The 18,216-nt window shown below is 48.0% G+C and overlaps 1 protein-coding gene across 1 annotated transcript in view; it reads right to left on the minus strand.

Annotated features, from left to right (window-relative positions):
- Positions 1-7,285: 7,285 nt before the first annotated feature.
- Positions 7,286-18,216, minus strand: part of LOC306765492 (MBT domain-containing protein 1-like) — a 117,726-nt gene continuing 106,795 nt past the window's right edge. Inside the window, exons 15-18 of the mRNA XM_079252969.1 lie at positions 9,307-9,544; positions 9,157-9,228; positions 8,878-9,066; positions 7,286-7,406 (exon numbers count right to left, since the gene is read on the minus strand). Coding sequence (XP_079109095.1) covers positions 7,315-7,406; positions 8,878-9,066; positions 9,157-9,228; positions 9,307-9,544 — 591 coding nt within the window. The 3' untranslated portion in view covers positions 7,286-7,314. The remainder of the gene's footprint in view (positions 7,407-8,877; positions 9,067-9,156; positions 9,229-9,306; positions 9,545-18,216) is intronic.

Consider the following 18,216-nt stretch of genomic DNA (forward strand, 5'->3'; position numbering starts at 1 on the left):
CCCATTTAATTAGCCAAATATATCTGTTTTTAATTCCTAGAGTGATTTTTATTACATATTCTTTCCCAGTAAAAACAATGGCCCGACTCGTCTCACATTAGGAGCTCAAATGATCAGCTTTCACAACAGTCGCAAACAATTTGGGCTCTTACACTAACAGCAAACAGCTGCGGGCAGCTCGACTCCATTTAGTCCAAATGTTTTAAAACTTGTTGTATTTCATCGACCAGACTCAACTCTGTCTGATCCAGTCTGATCTGGTCCCATCTAGTCAACCAGTTTCCAGATTGCTTTCATTTCAGGTTTCAGTTGAATTTAGATTCTAAATCTGACTTCTGATTGCAAACCCGATCCTTTTCTGAAGGAAAACCACCGACCATTTCACCTCCATCACCGCAAAGCAAGACGCCTGAACAAGAACTCCAAGCCGACACTGAGTCCGTGATCGAACGCGTAGTTATCCCCTGCAGATGTTGGGAGTTCCCCTGCAGATGTTGGGAGTTTCTCTACAGATGTTGGGAGTTTCCCTGCAGATGTTGGGAGTTTCTCTGCAGATGTTGAGAGTTTCTCTACAGATGTTGGGAGTTTCCCTGCAGATGTTGGGAGTTTCTCTACAGATGTTGGGAGTTTCCCTGCAGATGTTGGGAGTTTCTCTACAGATGTTGGGAGTTTCTCTACAGATGTTGGGAGTTTCCCTGCAGATGTTGGGAGTTTCTCTGCAGATGTTGGGAGTTTCTCTACAGATGTTGGGAGTTTCCCTACAGATGTTGGGAGTTTCTCTACAGATGTTGGGAGTTTCCCTGCAGATGTTGGGAGTTTCTCTACAGATGTTGGGAGTTTCCCTGCAGATGTTGGGAGTTTCCCTACAGATGTTGGGAGTTTCTCTACAGATGTTGGGAGTTTCTCTACAGATGTTGGGAGTTTCCCTGCAGATGTTGAGAGTTTCTCTACAGATGTTGGGAGTTTCTCTGCAGATGTTGGGAGTTTCTCTACAGATGTTGGGAGTTTCCCTGCAGATGTTGGGAGTTTCCCTGCAGATGTTGAGAGTTTCTCTACAGATGTTGGGAGTTTCTCTGCAGATGTTGGGAGTTTCTCTACAGATGTTGGGAGTTTCTCTGCAGATGTTGGGAGTTTCTCTACAGATGTTGGGAGTTTCTCTACAGATGTTGGGAGTTTCCCTGCAGATGTTGAGAGTTTCTCTACAGATGTTGGGAGTTTCTCTGCAGATGTTGAGAGTTTCTCTACAGATGTTGGGAGTTTCTCTACAGATGTTGAGAGTTTCTCTACAGATGTTGGGAGTTTCTCTACAGATGTTGGGAGTTTCTCTACAGATGTTGGGAGTTTCTCTACAGATGTTGGGAGTTTCTCTGCAGATGTTGGGAGTTTCTCTACAGATGTTGGGAGTTTCTCTACAGATGTTGGGAGTTTCTCTACAGATGTTGGGAGTTTCCCTGCAGATGTTGGGAGTTTCTCTGCAGATGTTGGGAGTTTCTCTACAGATGTTGGGAGTTTCCCTGCAGATGTTGAGAGTTTCTCTACAGATGTTGGGAGTTTCTCTACAGATGTTGGGAGTTTCCCTGCAGATGTTGGGAGTTTCTCTACAGATGTTGGGAGTTTCTCTACAGATGTTGGGAGTTTCCCTGCAGATGTTGAGAGTTTCTCTACAGATGTTGGGAGTTTCTCTACAGATGTTGGGAGTTTCTCTACAGATGTTGGGAGTTTCTCTACGGAGTTTCCCTACAGATGTTGGGAGTTTCTCTACAGATGTTGGGAGTTTCCCTGCAGATGTTGGGAGTTTCTCTACAGATGTTGGGAGTTTCCCTGCAGATGTTGGGAGTTTCCCTGCAGATGGTGGGAGTTTCCCTGCAGATGTTGGGAGTTTCTCTACAGATGTTGGGAGTTTCCCTGCAGATGTTGGGAGTTTCTCTACAGATGTTGGGAGTTTCTCTACAGATGTTGGGAGTTTCCCTGCAGATGTTGGGAGTTTCTCTACAGATGTTGGGAGTTTCTCTACAGATGTTGGGAGTTTCTCTGCAGATGTTGGGAGTTTCTCTGCAGATGTTGGGAGTTTCCCTACAGATGTTGGGAGTTTCTCTACAGATGTTGGGAGTTTCTCTACAGATGTTGGGAGTTTCTCTACAGATGTTGGGAGTTTCTCTGCAGATGTTGGGAGTTTCTCTGCAGATGTTGGGAGTTTCTCTACAGATGTTGGGAGTTTCTCTACAGATGTTGGGAGTTTCTCTGCAGATGTTGGGAGTTTCTCTACAGATGTTGGGAGTTTCTCTGCAGATGTTGGGAGTTTCTCTACAGATGTTGGGAGTTTCTCTACAGATGTTGGGAGTTTCTCTGCAGATGTTGGGAGTTTCTCTACAGATGTTGGGGGTTTCTCTACAGATGTTGGGAGTTTCTCTGCAGATGTTGGGAGTTTCTCTGCAGATGTTGGGAGTTTCTCTGCAGATGTTGGGAGTTTCTCTACAGATGTTGGGAGTTTCTCTGCAGATGTTGGGAGTTTCTCTGCAGATGTTGGGAGTTTCTCTACAGATGTTGGGAGTTTCTCTACAGATGTTGGGAGTTTCTCTGCAGATGTTGGGAGTTTCTCTACAGATGTTGGGAGTTTCTCTACAGATGTTGGGAGTTTCTCTGCAGATGTTGGGAGTTTCTCTGCAGATGTTGGGAGTTTCTCTACAGATGTTGGGAGTTTCTCTACAGATGTTGGGAGTTTCTCTACAGATGTTGGGAGTTTCCCTGCAGATGTTGGGAGTTTCTCTGCAGATGTTGGGAGTTTCTCTGCAGATGTTGGGAGTTTCTCTACAGATGTTGGGAGTTTCCCTGCAGATGTTGAGAGTTTCCCTGCAGATGTTGGGAGTTTCTCTACAGATGTTGGGAGTTTCTCTACAGATGTTGGGAGTTTCCCTGCAGATGTTGGGAGTTTCTCTGCAGATGTTGGGAGTTTCTCTGCAGATGTTGGGAGTTTCCCTGCAGATGTTGGGAGTTTCTCTACAGATGTTGGGAGTTTCCCTACAGATGTTGGGAGTTTCTCTACAGATGTTGGGAGTTTCCCTGCAGACGTTGGGAGTTTCCCTGCTGCAACACACCTCATTCAAATTAGCGGCCAATTAGCACAGTTTGGTGTCAGGCTCTGCACAAGTCTGTTCTTATGTCTGACGTGTGCCAGGTGTGTTGCAGCAGGGAAACTCCTAACAGCTGCAGGACTGCGCCACTCCACGACCAGAGTTGCCTACAATGTAATAATGGTTTTCTGCCCCTTGCTAGACAACTGTTGCATCACATTAAGCTTCACAAATCACACAGAATTAAACTGTTAATAAACTTGTTTTGTTTGAAGTTTTTTTCCATTTTGTTAATGGACCCAATCATTTTTTTCAGATTGAAAAACTAATGAACCAATCACGTCTTTGCTCAGGCTTTAAACTTTTAAGATGTTTATGTCGATTCTCCAAACTGGAAAAAGATTAAAAATCCCTTTTGAAAAGGATCAAAATGATAAACTGTTATTTAAAAATATCTAAAAGTTGTAGTATAGATTTCTTTTACATGTAAAAAAAAAAACGTGTTTTCATGTTTTTTCCTCATCAGGATTTGACGACATACTTCACCCTGGTTACTGATTTTAATTTTTCAAGATGGGTTAGAATAAAAACAATTTAATCAGGAATTGTTAGAAGTTATCTGTAATGCAGTTAATGTCTTGTTTTGTATATTTTAGTTTTTATTGTTTTAAATAACAAAACTGTTATCTTTAAAAATAATGTTAAACATGGCCACTATCATGGATTCTATAGAAACCAGAAAGTTATGTTTTAATTTTTTACATTTTCAGACTTTAATCCCACAACAAAAACTCTGAGTAAATGCTAAAGTTACTTAGATACTGAAATAATACTCTGATCCAAAAGTTTTATGATTTAAAAATACATTTTAATCTTTTAGTTTTTTATTAAATTATTAAATATTATTTTGATTGGGTTAAAAAGGAACAAATTAGCTGCTAGCTAATGAATGCTAAACTAAAACTGCAAATAAAAAACAATGATAGAAGACATTTTAGAACAAGTGTTTGATCCTGTCTGAAACTTTGAATATTAGACGTTTTATATAAAAGCAAAACAAAGTGAAATTATCGGTAAGTTTCAGTCATTTTAAGCTAAAACATCCGTTTGTTTATTTATGTTTCATCTTTAATAATTTGTAATATGAAAAGCTGTTTTCTGTTTTATATTAAAGGCAGAGAATAACTATAGAATTCTATTAATCTGTTTTAAATAACTGTAGTTTAAATTGAGAAGGTAAAAAGTTTCAGTAAAAACTTTATCTACTGATGATAAATAACCTAATAAATATAAATATACAGCATGTTTTTGGAATAATAATGATAATAATAATAATAATAATAATAATAATAATAATGTAATATTTATAAGTGCAGAGCTGTAAAAACAAAAAGCTTTTCTGTTTAAACTATGCTTGTTTTTGTAAATAATGCTTGTGGTGGTATTTTAAATCAAATATATTCTTTTTACAACATTAGAAATGATTAGAAAAACATGATTCTCTACTGGAAACCAGTGCAGGAAGATTCCACAAACCAGTGTGAACCCAGTTCAGCCTGATGTCAACACATGCAGGTTAAAGCTCTGTCATGTGTGAAGAGGATCCAGAAACACGCCGTCTTCTCTGGCGTGGGCAGCTTCCACATCTTCTCCATCAGAGCTGAAACATCTGCTCCCATCCAGACAACACCTGAAGCACACCCCGCATCCATCCCAGTAGCGTGCTGGACCAGGAGAACTGGTCCCAGTAGCGTGCTGGAACAGGAGAACTGGTCCCAGTAGCGTGCTGGAACAGGAGAACTGGTCCCAGTAGCGTGCTGGAACAGGAGAACTGGTCCCAGTAGCGTGGTGGAACAGGAGAACTGGTCCCAGTAGCATGGTGGAACAGGAGAACTGGTCCCAGTAGCATGGTGGAACAGGAGAACTGGTCCCAGTAGCGTGCTGGAACAGGAGAACTGGTCCCAGTAGCATGGTGGAACAGGAGAACTGGTCCCAGTAGCGTGCTGGAACAGGAGAACTGGTCCCAGTAGCGTGCTGGAACAGGAGAACTGGTCCCAGTAGCGTGCTGGAACAGGAGAACTGGTCCCAGTAGCATGGTGGAACAGGAGAACTGGTCCCAGTAGCATGCTGGAACAGGAGAACTGGTCCCAGTAGCATGGTGGAACAGGAGAACTGGTCCCAGTAGCGTGCTGGAACAGGAGAACTGGTCCCAGTAGCGTGGTGGAACAGGAGAACTGGTCCCAGTAGCATGGTGGAACAGGAGAACTGGTCCCAGTAGCGTGGTGGAACAGGAGAACTGGTCCCAGTAGCGTGGTGGAACAGGAGAACTGGTCCCAGTAGCGTGGTGGAACAGGAGAACTGGTCCCAGTAGCGTGCTGGAACAGGAGAACTGGTCCCAGTAGCGTGGTGGAACAGGAGAACTGGTCCCAGTAGCGTGCTGGAACAGGAGAACTGGTCCCAGTAGCATGGTGGAACAGGAGAACTGGTCCCAGTAGCGTGCTGGAACAGGAGAACTGGTCCCAGTAGCGTGCTGGAACAGGAGAACTGGTCCCAGTAGCATGGTGGAACAGGAGAACTGGTCCCAGTAGCGTGCTGGAACAGGAGAACTGGTCCCAGTAGCGTGGTGGAACAGGAGAACTGGTCCCAGTAGCGTGGTGGACAAGGAGAACTGGTCCCAGTAGCGTGCTGGAACAGGAGAACTGGTCCCAGTAGCGTGGTGGAACAGGAGAACTGGTCCCAGTAGCGTGGTGGAACAGGAGAACTGGTCCCAGTAGCGTGGTGGAACAGGAGAACTGGTCCCAGTAGCGTGCTGGAACAGGAGAACTGGTCCCAGTAGTGTGCTGGAACAGGAGAACTTGTCCCAGTAGCGTGCTGGAACAGGAGAACTGGTCCCAGTAGCGTGCTGGAACAGGAGAACTGGTCCCAGTAGCGTGGTGGAACAGGAGAACTGGTCCCAGTAGCGTGCTGGAACAGGAGAACTGGTCCCAGTAGCGTGCTGGAACAGGAGAACTGGTCCCAGTAGCGTGCTGGAACAGGAGAACTGGTCCCAGTAGCGTGGTGGAACAGGAGAACTGGTCCCAGTAGCGTGGTGGAACAGGAGAACTGGTCCCAGTAGCGTGGTGGAACAGGAGAACTGGTCCCAGTAGCGTGCTGGAACAGGAGAACTGGTCCCAGTAGCATGGTGGAACAGGAGAACTGGTCCCAGTAGCGTGGTGGACAAGGAGAACTGGTCCCAGTAGCGTGCTGGAACAGGAGAACTGGTCCCAGTAGCATGGTGGAACAGGAGAACTGGTCCCAGTAGCGTGCTGGAACAGGAGAACTGGTCCCAGTAGCGTGCTGGAACAGGAGAACTGGTCCCAGTAGCGTGCTGGAACAGGAGAACTGGTCCCAGTAGCGTGGTGGAACAGGAGAACTGGTCCCAGTAGCATGCTGGAACAGGAGAACTGGTCCCAGTAGCGTGCTGGAACAGGAGAACTGGTCCCAGTAGCGTGGTGGAACAGGAGAACTGGTCCCAGTAGCATGGTGGAACAGGAGAACTGGTCCCAGTAGCATGGTGGAACAGGAGAACTGGTCCCAGTAGCGTGGTGGAACAGGAGAACTGGTCCCAGTAGCGTGCTGGAACAGGAGAACTGGTCCCAGTAGCGTGCTGGAACAGGAGAACTGGTCCCAGTAGGAAGTAGGGATGTAATTTAACCGTGTTCTGATTTTTAAACGCTTTAGATTCTTAATAATAACATTAAAAATCTCTGTGAGGTACCAGGAGTCAGTTCAGCTCATTATTTCACTGCTGAGTCGGTTTGGAGTGAAGACGAGTCGGTTCGGAGTGAAGACGAGTCGGTTCGGAGTGAAGACGAGTCGGTTCGGAGTGAAGACGAGTCGGTTCGGAGTGAAGACGAGTCGGTTCGGAGTGAAGACGAGTCGGTTCGGAGTGAAGACGAGTCGGTTCGGAGTGAAGACGAGTCGGTTCGGAGTGAAGACGAGTCGGTTCCGAGTGAAGACGAGTCGGTTCCGAGTGAAGACGACTTCATCCAACACAGCCACTTTACATCAAATCTGACATTAATCCAGAAAACCTGTCCTCAGACCTGCTTCGTCCAGGTTCTGATCTGCCGTCTGGTTCAGCCGCTGGTCCAGTTTGTTTGACATGAAGGAAGGAAGGATGAAGACCAACCCGATGAAAAGATGAAGATTCCAGACGTGGATCAGATGATTCATGCTGAAGGAGGAGATGGAAGACAGACGCCTACTGCTGGTTGGAGAGGAACCCTCCGGACGCCCCGTTAGTCTCTGACTCAACCCTCTGAGATGGAAACTTTTCTTCTCTCATGACAGAACCTGCAGAGAGTAAAGTATCATGAGGTTTCTGCAGAGTTCATGTGACCAGACCGTTGGACCCCGTTGCGAGCCTTTAGACCCCGCTCCGGTCCGTTGGACCCCGTTGCGAGCCTTTAGACCGCGCTCCGGTCCGTTGGACCCGGTTAACCCGACGCTCTGGCTTCTCATCACACCTAACCAGGCAAACCAGAGCTTTTAGACGAGATATTCCAGTCTTCACCAGAAACCAGAGAAGCTGCTGCATCAAGACCAGACAACGACCTGGCTGATCTGGAACTTGGATCAGATTCTGGCGCCCTGGTGGATCACGTATGTTTTACCCACAATGCCTTGTGTTGTAGTCAGCTGCATGTTTGGTTCACCTGCAGCGTATCTGTCCAACCAAAGCAGGCTGGTCGAGACAAGCTGATCCCTCTTTACACAGAGAGACATGCAAATAAACAACACCGCAGGTGTGTAAAGGCCTTTAAAGTCAGACGGACAATCCCAAGATGTCTGGTAGAACCTCCGTCTCGTCCGTCCACAGGACGTCCTCCAGAAGCTCCGTCTCGTCCGTCCACAGCGCTACCATCATTTCTGTCCAGTTGTGTTTCATGATTTCTATATAATTCTGTTGGAGGCTGGATAAAAAGCAACATCTGACTTTCATTGGTTAAACTTCATGGAATTTTTATTTATTACTACTTTACTACTACTACTTTATTACTACTGAAGGGAACCCGCAGTTTCGTCCCGGTTCAGGTCCTGTCAGGCCACGATGCTGCAGGTTTAAGATGCTCCAAAACACCACGGCTGTTGGGGAGACCCACTTCACTTAGTCAAGTCTGTTGGAGCAGGACACATCTAAAACCTGCAGGATTCTGGTCCTCAAGAACTGAACAAGAACGTTTTATATATCAGTACAGTCACGTCAGAACCAGAACCTTCAGCTGTCCGACCACTGGCTTTGGAACCAGTTCCCGGTTCGGCTTCAGAACCAGAACCTTCAGCTGTCCGACCACTGGCTTTGGAACCAGTTCCCGGTTCGGCTTCAGAACCAGAACCTTCAGCCGTCGGACCACTGGCTTTGGAACCAGTTCCCGGTTCGGCTTCAGAACCAGAACCTTCAGCCGTCGGACCACTGGCTTTGGAACCAGCTCCCGGTTCGGCTTCAGAACCAGAACCTTCAGCCGTCGGACCACTGGCTTTGGAACCAGTTCCCGGTTCGGCTTCAGAACCAGAACCTTCAGCCGTCGGACCACTGGCTTTGGAACCAGTTCCCGGTTCGGCTTCAGAACCAGAACCTTCAGCCGTCGGACCACTGGCTTTGGAACCAGTTCCCGGTTCGGCTTCAGAACCAGAACCTTCAGCCGTCGGACCACTGGCTTTGGAACCAGCTCCTGGTTTGGCTTCAGGAACCAGAACCCTCCCCCCACCTTCAGTCCTCTACCTTTCCCCTCTTATGAAGTGGCGGTCTGGGTCCAGTATTTACCTGGACATCCCTCGGGGGGACGGCTAGTCTCGGGTTCAGCAGAGGACGGCTGAGCTGTGGACGATGGAGGAGGGGGTGATGGATAATCGGGTGGGGTCTCGTTCTCATCACCTGATAGGCTCCTGGGAGTTCCTCCCACCATGTCGCCGCAGAGTCCGACCAGTCGCTTAGCAACGGGCAGCTTCCTCTCTGGGAATGAGACGGTTTCTGTTGTCTGACGGATCCATAAAGACATGAGGTCATGCAGGTCCATCAGGTCTGGTCTGACTGGAGACTTACTTTTCTTCTGTCCTCTGTATTGCTGTGACTTCTTCCTCTGTCTGGATGATGCTGAGTGCAGATCCCTGGACCCTGGAAGAAGCAAGCAACCAATGAGAGGACTTTAATTACCTGCCCCACGCTCCTCCCCCCAGACCAGGTGAGGTTTACCTGCATTAACAGCAGGAGGCTGCAGCTGGTAGCCCATCAGCTGACACCAGCCCACCGGGTACAGGTCGGGGGACTCACAGTCCACCCACTGGTCATACTCGTCCTCCCAGCCGTCAAAGTGTATCCGTAGTAACCGGTGGACAATGCGTGTCACCGTGGCAACGCAGACAAGCCGGGGCTCCATGAGGTCCACAGCTTCCAGTTTCATACCAGGACAGAACCCGTGGTTGGGGACGTCCTGACGAGGAAGACAGGACTGAGACGCGTGGTTCACCTGTTCTGTCCCAGTACTTCACCTTGTCCCAGTACTTCACCCTGCCCCAGTACTTCCTCCTGCCCCAGTACTTCACCCTGCCCCAGTACTTCATCCTGTCCCAGTACTTCACCCTGTCCCAGTACTTCACCCTGTCACAGTACTTCATCCTGCCCCAGTACTTCATCCTGTCCCAGTACTTCATCCTGCCCCAGTACTTCATCCTGTCCCAGTACTTCACCCTGCCCCAGTACTTCATCCTGTCCCAGTACTTCACCCTGTCCCAGTACTTCACCCTGTCACAGTACTTCATCCTGCCCCAGTACTTCATCCTGTCCCAGTACTTCATCAAGTACCAGGACTTCAAATTGTCCCAGTACTTCACCCTGTCCCAGTACTTCCTCCTGTCCCAGTACTTGAACCCTGTCCCAGTACTTCACCCTGATCTAGTACTTCATCATGTCCCAGTACGTCACCCTGTCCCAGTACTTCACACTGATCTAGTACTTCATCATGTCCCAGTACTTCATCCTGTCCAAGTACTTCATCCTGTCCCAGTACTTCACCGTGTCCAAGGACTTCACCCTGATCCAGTACTTCACAATAATCCAGTACTTCATCCTGATATAGTACTTCACCCTGTCCCAGTACTTCACCCTGATCTAGTACTTCATCTTGTCCCAGTATTTCATCCTGTCCCAGTACTTCACCCTGATATAGTACTTCATCCTGTCCCAGTACTTCACCCTGTCCCAGTACTTAATCCTGTACCAGTACTTCATCCTGTCCCAGTACTTGACCCTGATCTAGTACCTCATCCTGTCCCCGTACTTCACCCTGATCTAGTACTTCATCCTGTCCCAGTACTTCACCCTGATCTAGTACTTCATCTTGTCCCAGTATTTCATCCTGTCCCAGTACTTCATCCTGTCCCAGTACTTCACCCTGATATAGTACTTCACCCTGTCCCAGTACATCACCCTGATCTAGAACTTCATCCTGTCCCAGTACTTCACCCTGTCCCAGTACTTAATCCTGTACCAGTACTTCATCCTGTCCCAGTACTTGACCCTGATCTAGTACCTCATCCTGTCCCAGTACTTCACCCTGATCTAGTACTTCATCCTGTCCCAGTACTTCACTTTGATCTAGTACTTCATCCTGTCCCCATACTACATCCTGTCCGAGTACTTCATCCTGTCCCAGTACTTCACCCTGATCTAGTACTTCATCATGTCCCAGTACTTCACCCTGTCCCAGTACTTCACCCTGATCTAGTACTTCATCATGTCCCAGTACTTCACCCTGTCCCAGTACTTCACCCTGTCCGAGTACTTCATCCTGTCCCAGTACTTCACCCTGATCTAGTACTTCATCCTGTCCCAGTACTTCACCCTGATCCAGTATTTCATCCTGTCCCAGTACTTCACCCTGATATAGTACTTCACCCTGTCCCAGTACTTCACCCTGATCTAGAACTTCATCCTGTCTCAGTACTTCACCCTGTCCCAGTACTTCACCCTGTCCCAGTACTTAATCCTGTACCAGTACTTCATCCTGTCCCAGTACTTCACCCTGCCCCAGTACTTCACCCTGTCCGAGTACTTCATCCTGTCCTAGTACTTCACCCTGTCCCAGTACTTCATCCTGTCCCAGTACTTCACCCTGATCTAGTACTTCATCATGTCCCAGTACTTCATCCTGTCCAAGTACTTCACCCTGTCCCAGTACTTCATCCTGTCCCAGTACTTCACCCTGTCCAAGTACTTCACCCTGTCCCAGTACTTCATCCTGTCCCAGTACTTCACCCTGTCCCAGTACTTCCTCCTGCCCCAGTACTTCACCCTGATCTAGTACTTCATCTTGTCCCAGTATTTCATCCTGTCCCAGTACTTCACCCTGATATAGTACTTCACCCTGTCCCAGTACATCACCCTGATCTAGAACTTCATCCTGTCCCAGTACTTCACCCTGTCCCAGTACTTAATCCTGTACCAGTACTTCATCCTGTCCCAGTACTTGACCCTGATCTAGTACCTCATCCTGTCCCCGTACTTCACCCTGATCTAGTACTTCATCCTGTCCCAGTACTTCACCCTGATCTAGTACTTCATCTTGTCCCAGTATTTCATCCTGTCCCAGTACTTCATCCTGTCCCAGTACTTCACCCTGATATAGTACTTCACCCTGTCCCAGTACATCACCCTGATCTAGAACTTCATCCTGTCCCAGTACTTCACCCTGTCCCAGTACTTAATCCTGTACCAGTACTTCATCCTGTCCCAGTACTTGACCCTGATCTAGTACCTCATCCTGTCCCAGTACTTCACCCTGATCTAGTACTTCATCCTGTCCCAGTACTTCACTTTGATCTAGTACTTCATCCTGTCCCCATACTACATCCTGTCCGAGTACTTCATCCTGTCCCAGTACTTCACCCTGATCTAGTACTTCATCATGTCCCAGTACTTCACCCTGTCCCAGTACTTCACCCTGATCTAGTACTTCATCATGTCCCAGTACTTCACCCTGTCCCAGTACTTCACCCTGTCCGAGTACTTCATCCTGTCCCAGTACTTCACCCTGATCTAGTACTTCATCCTGTCCCAGTACTTCACCCTGATCCAGTATTTCATCCTGTCCCAGTACTTCACCCTGATATAGTACTTCACCCTGTCCCAGTACTTCACCCTGATCTAGAACTTCATCCTGTCTCAGTACTTCACCCTGTCCCAGTACTTCACCCTGTCCCAGTACTTAATCCTGTACCAGTACTTCATCCTGTCCCAGTACTTCACCCTGCCCCAGTACTTCACCCTGTCCGAGTACTTCATCCTGTCCTAGTACTTCACCCTGTCCCAGTACTTCATCCTGTCCCAGTACTTCACCCTGATCTAGTACTTCATCATGTCCCAGTATGTCACCCTGTCCCAGTACTTCACACTGATCTAGTACTTCATCATGTCCCAGTACTTCATCCTGTCCAAGTACTTCACCCTGTCCCAGTACTTCATCCTGTCCCAGTACTTCACCCTGTCCCAGTACTTCCTCCTGCCCCAGTACTTCATCCTGTCCCAGTACTTCACCCTGTCCCAGTACTTCACCCTGTCCCAGTACTTCATCCTGCCCCAGTACTTCATCCTGTCCCAGTACTTCACCCTGTCCCAGTACTTCATCCTGCCCCAGTACTTCACCCTGTCCCAGTACTTCACCCTGCCCCAGTACTTCATCCTGTCCCAGTACTTCACCCTGTCCCAGTACTTCACCCTGTCACAGTACTTCATCCTGTCCCAGTACTTCACCCTGTCCCAGTACTTCATCCTGCCCCAGTACTTCACCCTGCCCCAGTACTTTATCCTGTCCCAGTACTTCACCATGATCTAGTACTTCATCCTGTCCCAGTACTTCACTCTGATATAGTACTTCACTCTGTCCCAGTACTTCATCCTGTCCCAGTACTTCACCCTGATCTAGTACTTCATCCTGTCCCAGTACTTCACGTTGATCAAGTACTTCACCTTGTCCCAGTACTTCATCCTGTCCCAGTACTTCACCCTGAGCTAGTACTTCATCCTGTCCCAGTACTTCACTCTGATCTAGTACTTCATCCTGTCCCAGTACTTCACCCTGATGTAGTACTTCATCCTGTCCCAGTACTGTACCCTGTCCGAGTACTTCCCCCTTATCCAGTACTTCACCCTGTCCCAGTACTTCACCCTGATCTAGTACATCATCCTGTCCCCATACTTCACCCTGATCTAGTACTTCATCCTGTCCCAGTACTTCATCCTGATCTAGTACTCTATCCTTTCCCAGTACTTCATCCTGTCCCAGTACTTCACCCTGATGTAGTACTTCATCCTGTCCCAGTAATTCACCCTGTTCTAGTTCTTCATCCTGTCCCAGTACTTCACCTTGTTCTAGTTCTTCATCCTGTCCCAGTACTTCACCCTGATCCAGTACTTCATCATGTCCCAGTACTTTACCCTGATCCAGTACTTCACCCTGTCCCAGTACTTCATCCTGTCCCAGTACTTCACCCTGATCCAGTACTTCACCCTGATCCAGTACTTCACCATGATCCAGTACTTCATCCTGTCCCAGTACTTCACCCTGATCCAGTACTTCATCCTGTCCCAGTACTTCACCCTGATCCAGTACTTCACCCTGATCCAGTACTTTACCCTGTCCCAGTACTTCACCCTGATCCAGTACTTCATCCTGTCCCAGTACTTCACCCTGATCCAGTACTTCACCTTGTCCCAGTACTTCACCCTGTCCCAGTACTTCACCCTGATCCAGTACTTCACCCTGTCCCAGTACTTCACCCTGTCCCAGTACTTCATCCTTTCCCAGTACTTCGCCCTGATCCAGTACTTTACCCTGTCCCAGTACTTCACCCTGATCCAGTACTTCATCCTGTCCCAGTACTTCACTCTGATCTAGTACTTCATCCTGTCCCAGTACTTCACCCTGATCTAGTACTTCATCCTTTCCCAGAACTTCACCCTGATCCAGTACTTCACCATGATCCAGTACTTCACCCTGTCCCAGTACTTCACCCTGTCCCAATACTTTACCCTGATCCAGTACTTCATCCTGTCCCAGTACTTCACTCTGATCTAGTTCTTCATCCTTTCCAAGTACTTCACCCTTATCCAGTACTTCACCCTGTCCCAGTACTTCACCCTGCCCCAGTACTTCACCCTGTCCCAGTACTTCATCCTGTACCAGGACTTCAAACTGTCCCAGTACTTCACCCTGTCCCAGTACTTCCTCCTGTCCCAGTACTTCACCCTGTCCCAGTACTTCACCCTGATCTAGTACTTCATCATGTCCCTGTACTTCACCCTGTCCCAGTACTTCACACTGATCTAATTCTTCATCCTGTCCGAGTACTTCATCCTGTCCAAGTACTTCACCCTGTCCCAGTACTTCATCCTGTCCCAGTACTTCACCCTGATCTAGTACTTCATCATGTCCCAGTACTTCTCACTGATCTAGTACTTCATCCTGTCCGAGTACTTCATCCTGTCCAAGTACTTCACCCTGTCCCAGTACTTCATCCTGTCCCAGTACTTCACCCTGATCTAGTACTTCATCCTGTCCCAGTACTTCACTCTGATCTAGTACTTCATCCTGTCCCAGTACTTCACTCTGATCTAGTACTTCACTCTGCCCCAGTACTTTATCCTGTCCCAGTACTTCACCATGATCTAGTACTTCATCCTGTCCCAGTACTTCACTCTGATCTAGTACTTCACTCTGTCCCAGTACTTCATCCTGTCCCAGTACTTCACCCTGATCTAGTACTTCATCCGGTCCCAGTACTTCACCCTGATCCAGTACTTCACCTTGTCCCAGTACTTCATCCTGTCCCAGTACTTACCCTGAGCTAGTACTTCATCCTGTCCCAGTACTTCACTCTGATCTAGTACTTCATCCTGTCCCAGTACTTCACCCTGATGTAGTACTTCATCCTGTCCCAGTACTGTACCCTGTCCGAGTACTTCCCCCTTATCCAGTACTTCACCCTGTCCCAGTACTTCACCCTGATCTAGTACATCATCCTGTCCCCATACTTCACCCTGATCTAGTACTTCATCCTGTCCCAGTACTTCATCCTGATCTAGTACTCTATCCTTTCCCAGTACTTCACCCTGTCCCAGTACTTCACCCTGATGTAGTACTTCATCCTGTCCCAGTAATTCACCCTGTTCTAGTTCTTCATCCTGTCCCAGTACTTCACCTTGTTCTAGTTCTTCATCCTGTCCCAGTACTTCACCCTGATCCAGTACTTCATCATGTCCCAGTACTTTACCCTGATCCAGTACTTCACCCTGATCCAGTACTTCACCCTGTCCCAGTACATCATCCTGCCCCAGTACTTCACCCTGATCCAGTACTTCACCCTGTCCCAGTACTTCATCCTGTCCCAGTACTTCACCCTGATCCAGTACTTCACCATGATCCAGTACTTCATCCTGTCCCAGTACTTCACCCTGATCCAGTACTTCATCCTGTCCCAGTACTTCACCCTGATCCAGTACTTCACCCTGATCCAGTACTTTACCCTGTCCCAGTACTTCACCCTGATCCAGTACTTCATCCTGTCCCAGTACTTCATCCTGTCCCAGTACTTCACTCTGATCTAGTACTTCATCCTGTCCCAGTACTTCACCCTGATCCAGTATTTCATCCTGTCCCAGTACTTCACTCTGATCTAGTACTTCATCCTGTCCCAGTACTTCACCCTGATCCAGTACTTCATCCTGTCCCAGTACTTCACTCTGATCTAGTACTTCATCCTGTCCCAGTACTTCACCCTGATCTAGTACTTCATCCTTTCCCAGTACTTCACCCTGATCCAGTACTTCACCATGATCCAGTACTTCACCCTGTCCCAGTACTTCACCCTGTCCCAATACTTTACCCTGATCCAGTACTTCATCCTGTCCCAGTACTTCACTCTGATCTAGTTCTTCATCCTTTCCAAGTACTTCACCCTTATCCAGTACTTCACCCTGTCCCAGTACTTCACCCTGATCTAGTACATCATCCTGTCCCCATACTTCACCCTGATCTAGTACTTCATCCTTTCCCAGTACTTCACCCTGATGTAGTTCTTCATCCTGTCCTAGTACTTCACCATGTTCTAGTTCTTCATCCTGTCCCAGTACTTCACCCTGTTCTAGTTCTTCATCCTTTCCCAGTACTTCATCGTGTCCCAGTACTTCACCCTGATCTAGTATTTCATCCTGTCCCAGTACTTCACCCTGTTCTAGTTCTTCATCCTGTCCCAGTACTTCATCCTGTCCCAGTACTTCACCCTGATCCAGTACTTCATCCTGTCCCAGTACTTCACCCTGTCCCAGTACTTCACCCTGTCCCAGTACTTCATCCTGTCCCAGTACTTCATCCTGTCCCAGTACTTCACCCTGATCCAGTACTTCATCCTGTCCCAGTATTTCACCCTGATCCAGTACTTCACCCTGTCCCAGTACTTCACCCTGATCCAGTACTTTACCCTGATCCAGTACTTCACCCTGTCCCAGTACTTCACCCTGTCCCAGTACTTCATCCTGTCCCAGTACTTCACCCTGTGCCAGTACTTCACCCTGTCCCAGTACTTTACCCTGATCCAGTACTTCACCCTGTCCCAGTACTTCACTCTGATCTAGTTCTTCATCCTTTCCAAGTACTTCACCCTTATCCAGTACTTCACCCTGTCCCAGTACTTCACCCTGATCTAGTACATCATCCTGTCCCCATACTTCACCCTGATCTAGTACTTCATCCTTTCCCAGTACTTCACCCTGATGTAGTTCTTCATCCTGTCCTAGTACTTCACCCTGATCCAGTACTTCATCATGTCCCAGTACTTCACCCTGATCTAGTACTCCACCCTGTCCCAGTATTTCATCCTTTCCCAGTACTTCACCCTGTCCCAGTACTTCCTCCTGTCTTAGTACTTCACCCTGTCCCAGTACTTCACCCTGATCTAGTACTTCATCATGTCCCTGTACTTCACCCTGTCCCAGTACTTCACACTGATCTAATTCTTCATCCTGTCCGAGTACTTCATCCTGTCCAAGTACTTCACCCTGTCCCAGTACTTCATCCTGTCCCAGTACTTCACCCTGATCTAGTACTTCATCATGTCCCAGTACTTCTCACTGATCTAGTACTTCATCCTGTCCGAGTACTTCATCCTGTCCAAGTACTTCACCCTGTCCCAGTACTTCACCCTGTCCCAGTACTTCATCCTGTCCCAGTACTTCACCCTGTCCCAGTACTTCACCCTGTCCCAATACTTTACCCTGATCCAGTACTTCATCCTGTCCCAGTACTTCACCCTGTCCCAGTACTTCATCCTGTCCCAGTACTTCACCCTGTCCCAGTACTTCACCCTGTCCCAGTACTTTACCCTGATCCAGTACTTCACCCTGTCCCAGCACTTCCCCATGATCTAGTACTTCATCCTGTCCCAGTACTTCACTCTGATCTAGTACTTCACTCTGTCCCAGTACTTCATCCTGTCCCAGTACTTCACCCTGATCTAGTACTTCATCCTGTCCCAGTACTTCACTCTGATCTAGTACTTCATCCTGATCCAGTACTTCATCCTGTCCCAGTACTTCACCCTGATCTAGTACTTCATCCTGTCCCAGTACTTCACCCTGATCCAGTACTTTATCCTGTCCCAGTACTTCATCCTGTCCCAGTACTTCACCCTGATCAAGTACTTTACCCTGTCCCAGTACTTCACCCTGATCTAGTACTTCATTCTGTCCCAGTACTTCACTTTGATCTAGTACTTCATCCTGTCCCCGTACTTCACCCTGATCTAGTACTTCATCCTGTACCAGTACTTCACCCTGATCTAGTAATTCATCCTGTCCCATTACTTCATGCTGTCCGAGTACTTCACCCTGTCCCAGTACTTCATCCTGTCCCAGTACTTCACCCTGATCCAATACTTCATCCTGTCCAAGTACTTCATCCTGTCCCAGTACTTTACCCTGTCCCAGTACTTCACCCTGATCCAGTACTTCACCCTGTCCCAGTACTTCACCCTGTCCCAGTACTTCACCCTGATCCAGTACTTCACCCTGTCCCAGTACTTCATCCTTTCCCAGTACTTCACCCTGTCCCAG

Source organism: Telmatherina bonti, assembly GCF_933228915.1.
Source record: "Telmatherina bonti genome assembly, chromosome: 14".
Lineage (NCBI taxonomy): Eukaryota > Metazoa > Chordata > Actinopteri > Atheriniformes > Telmatherinidae > Telmatherina > Telmatherina bonti.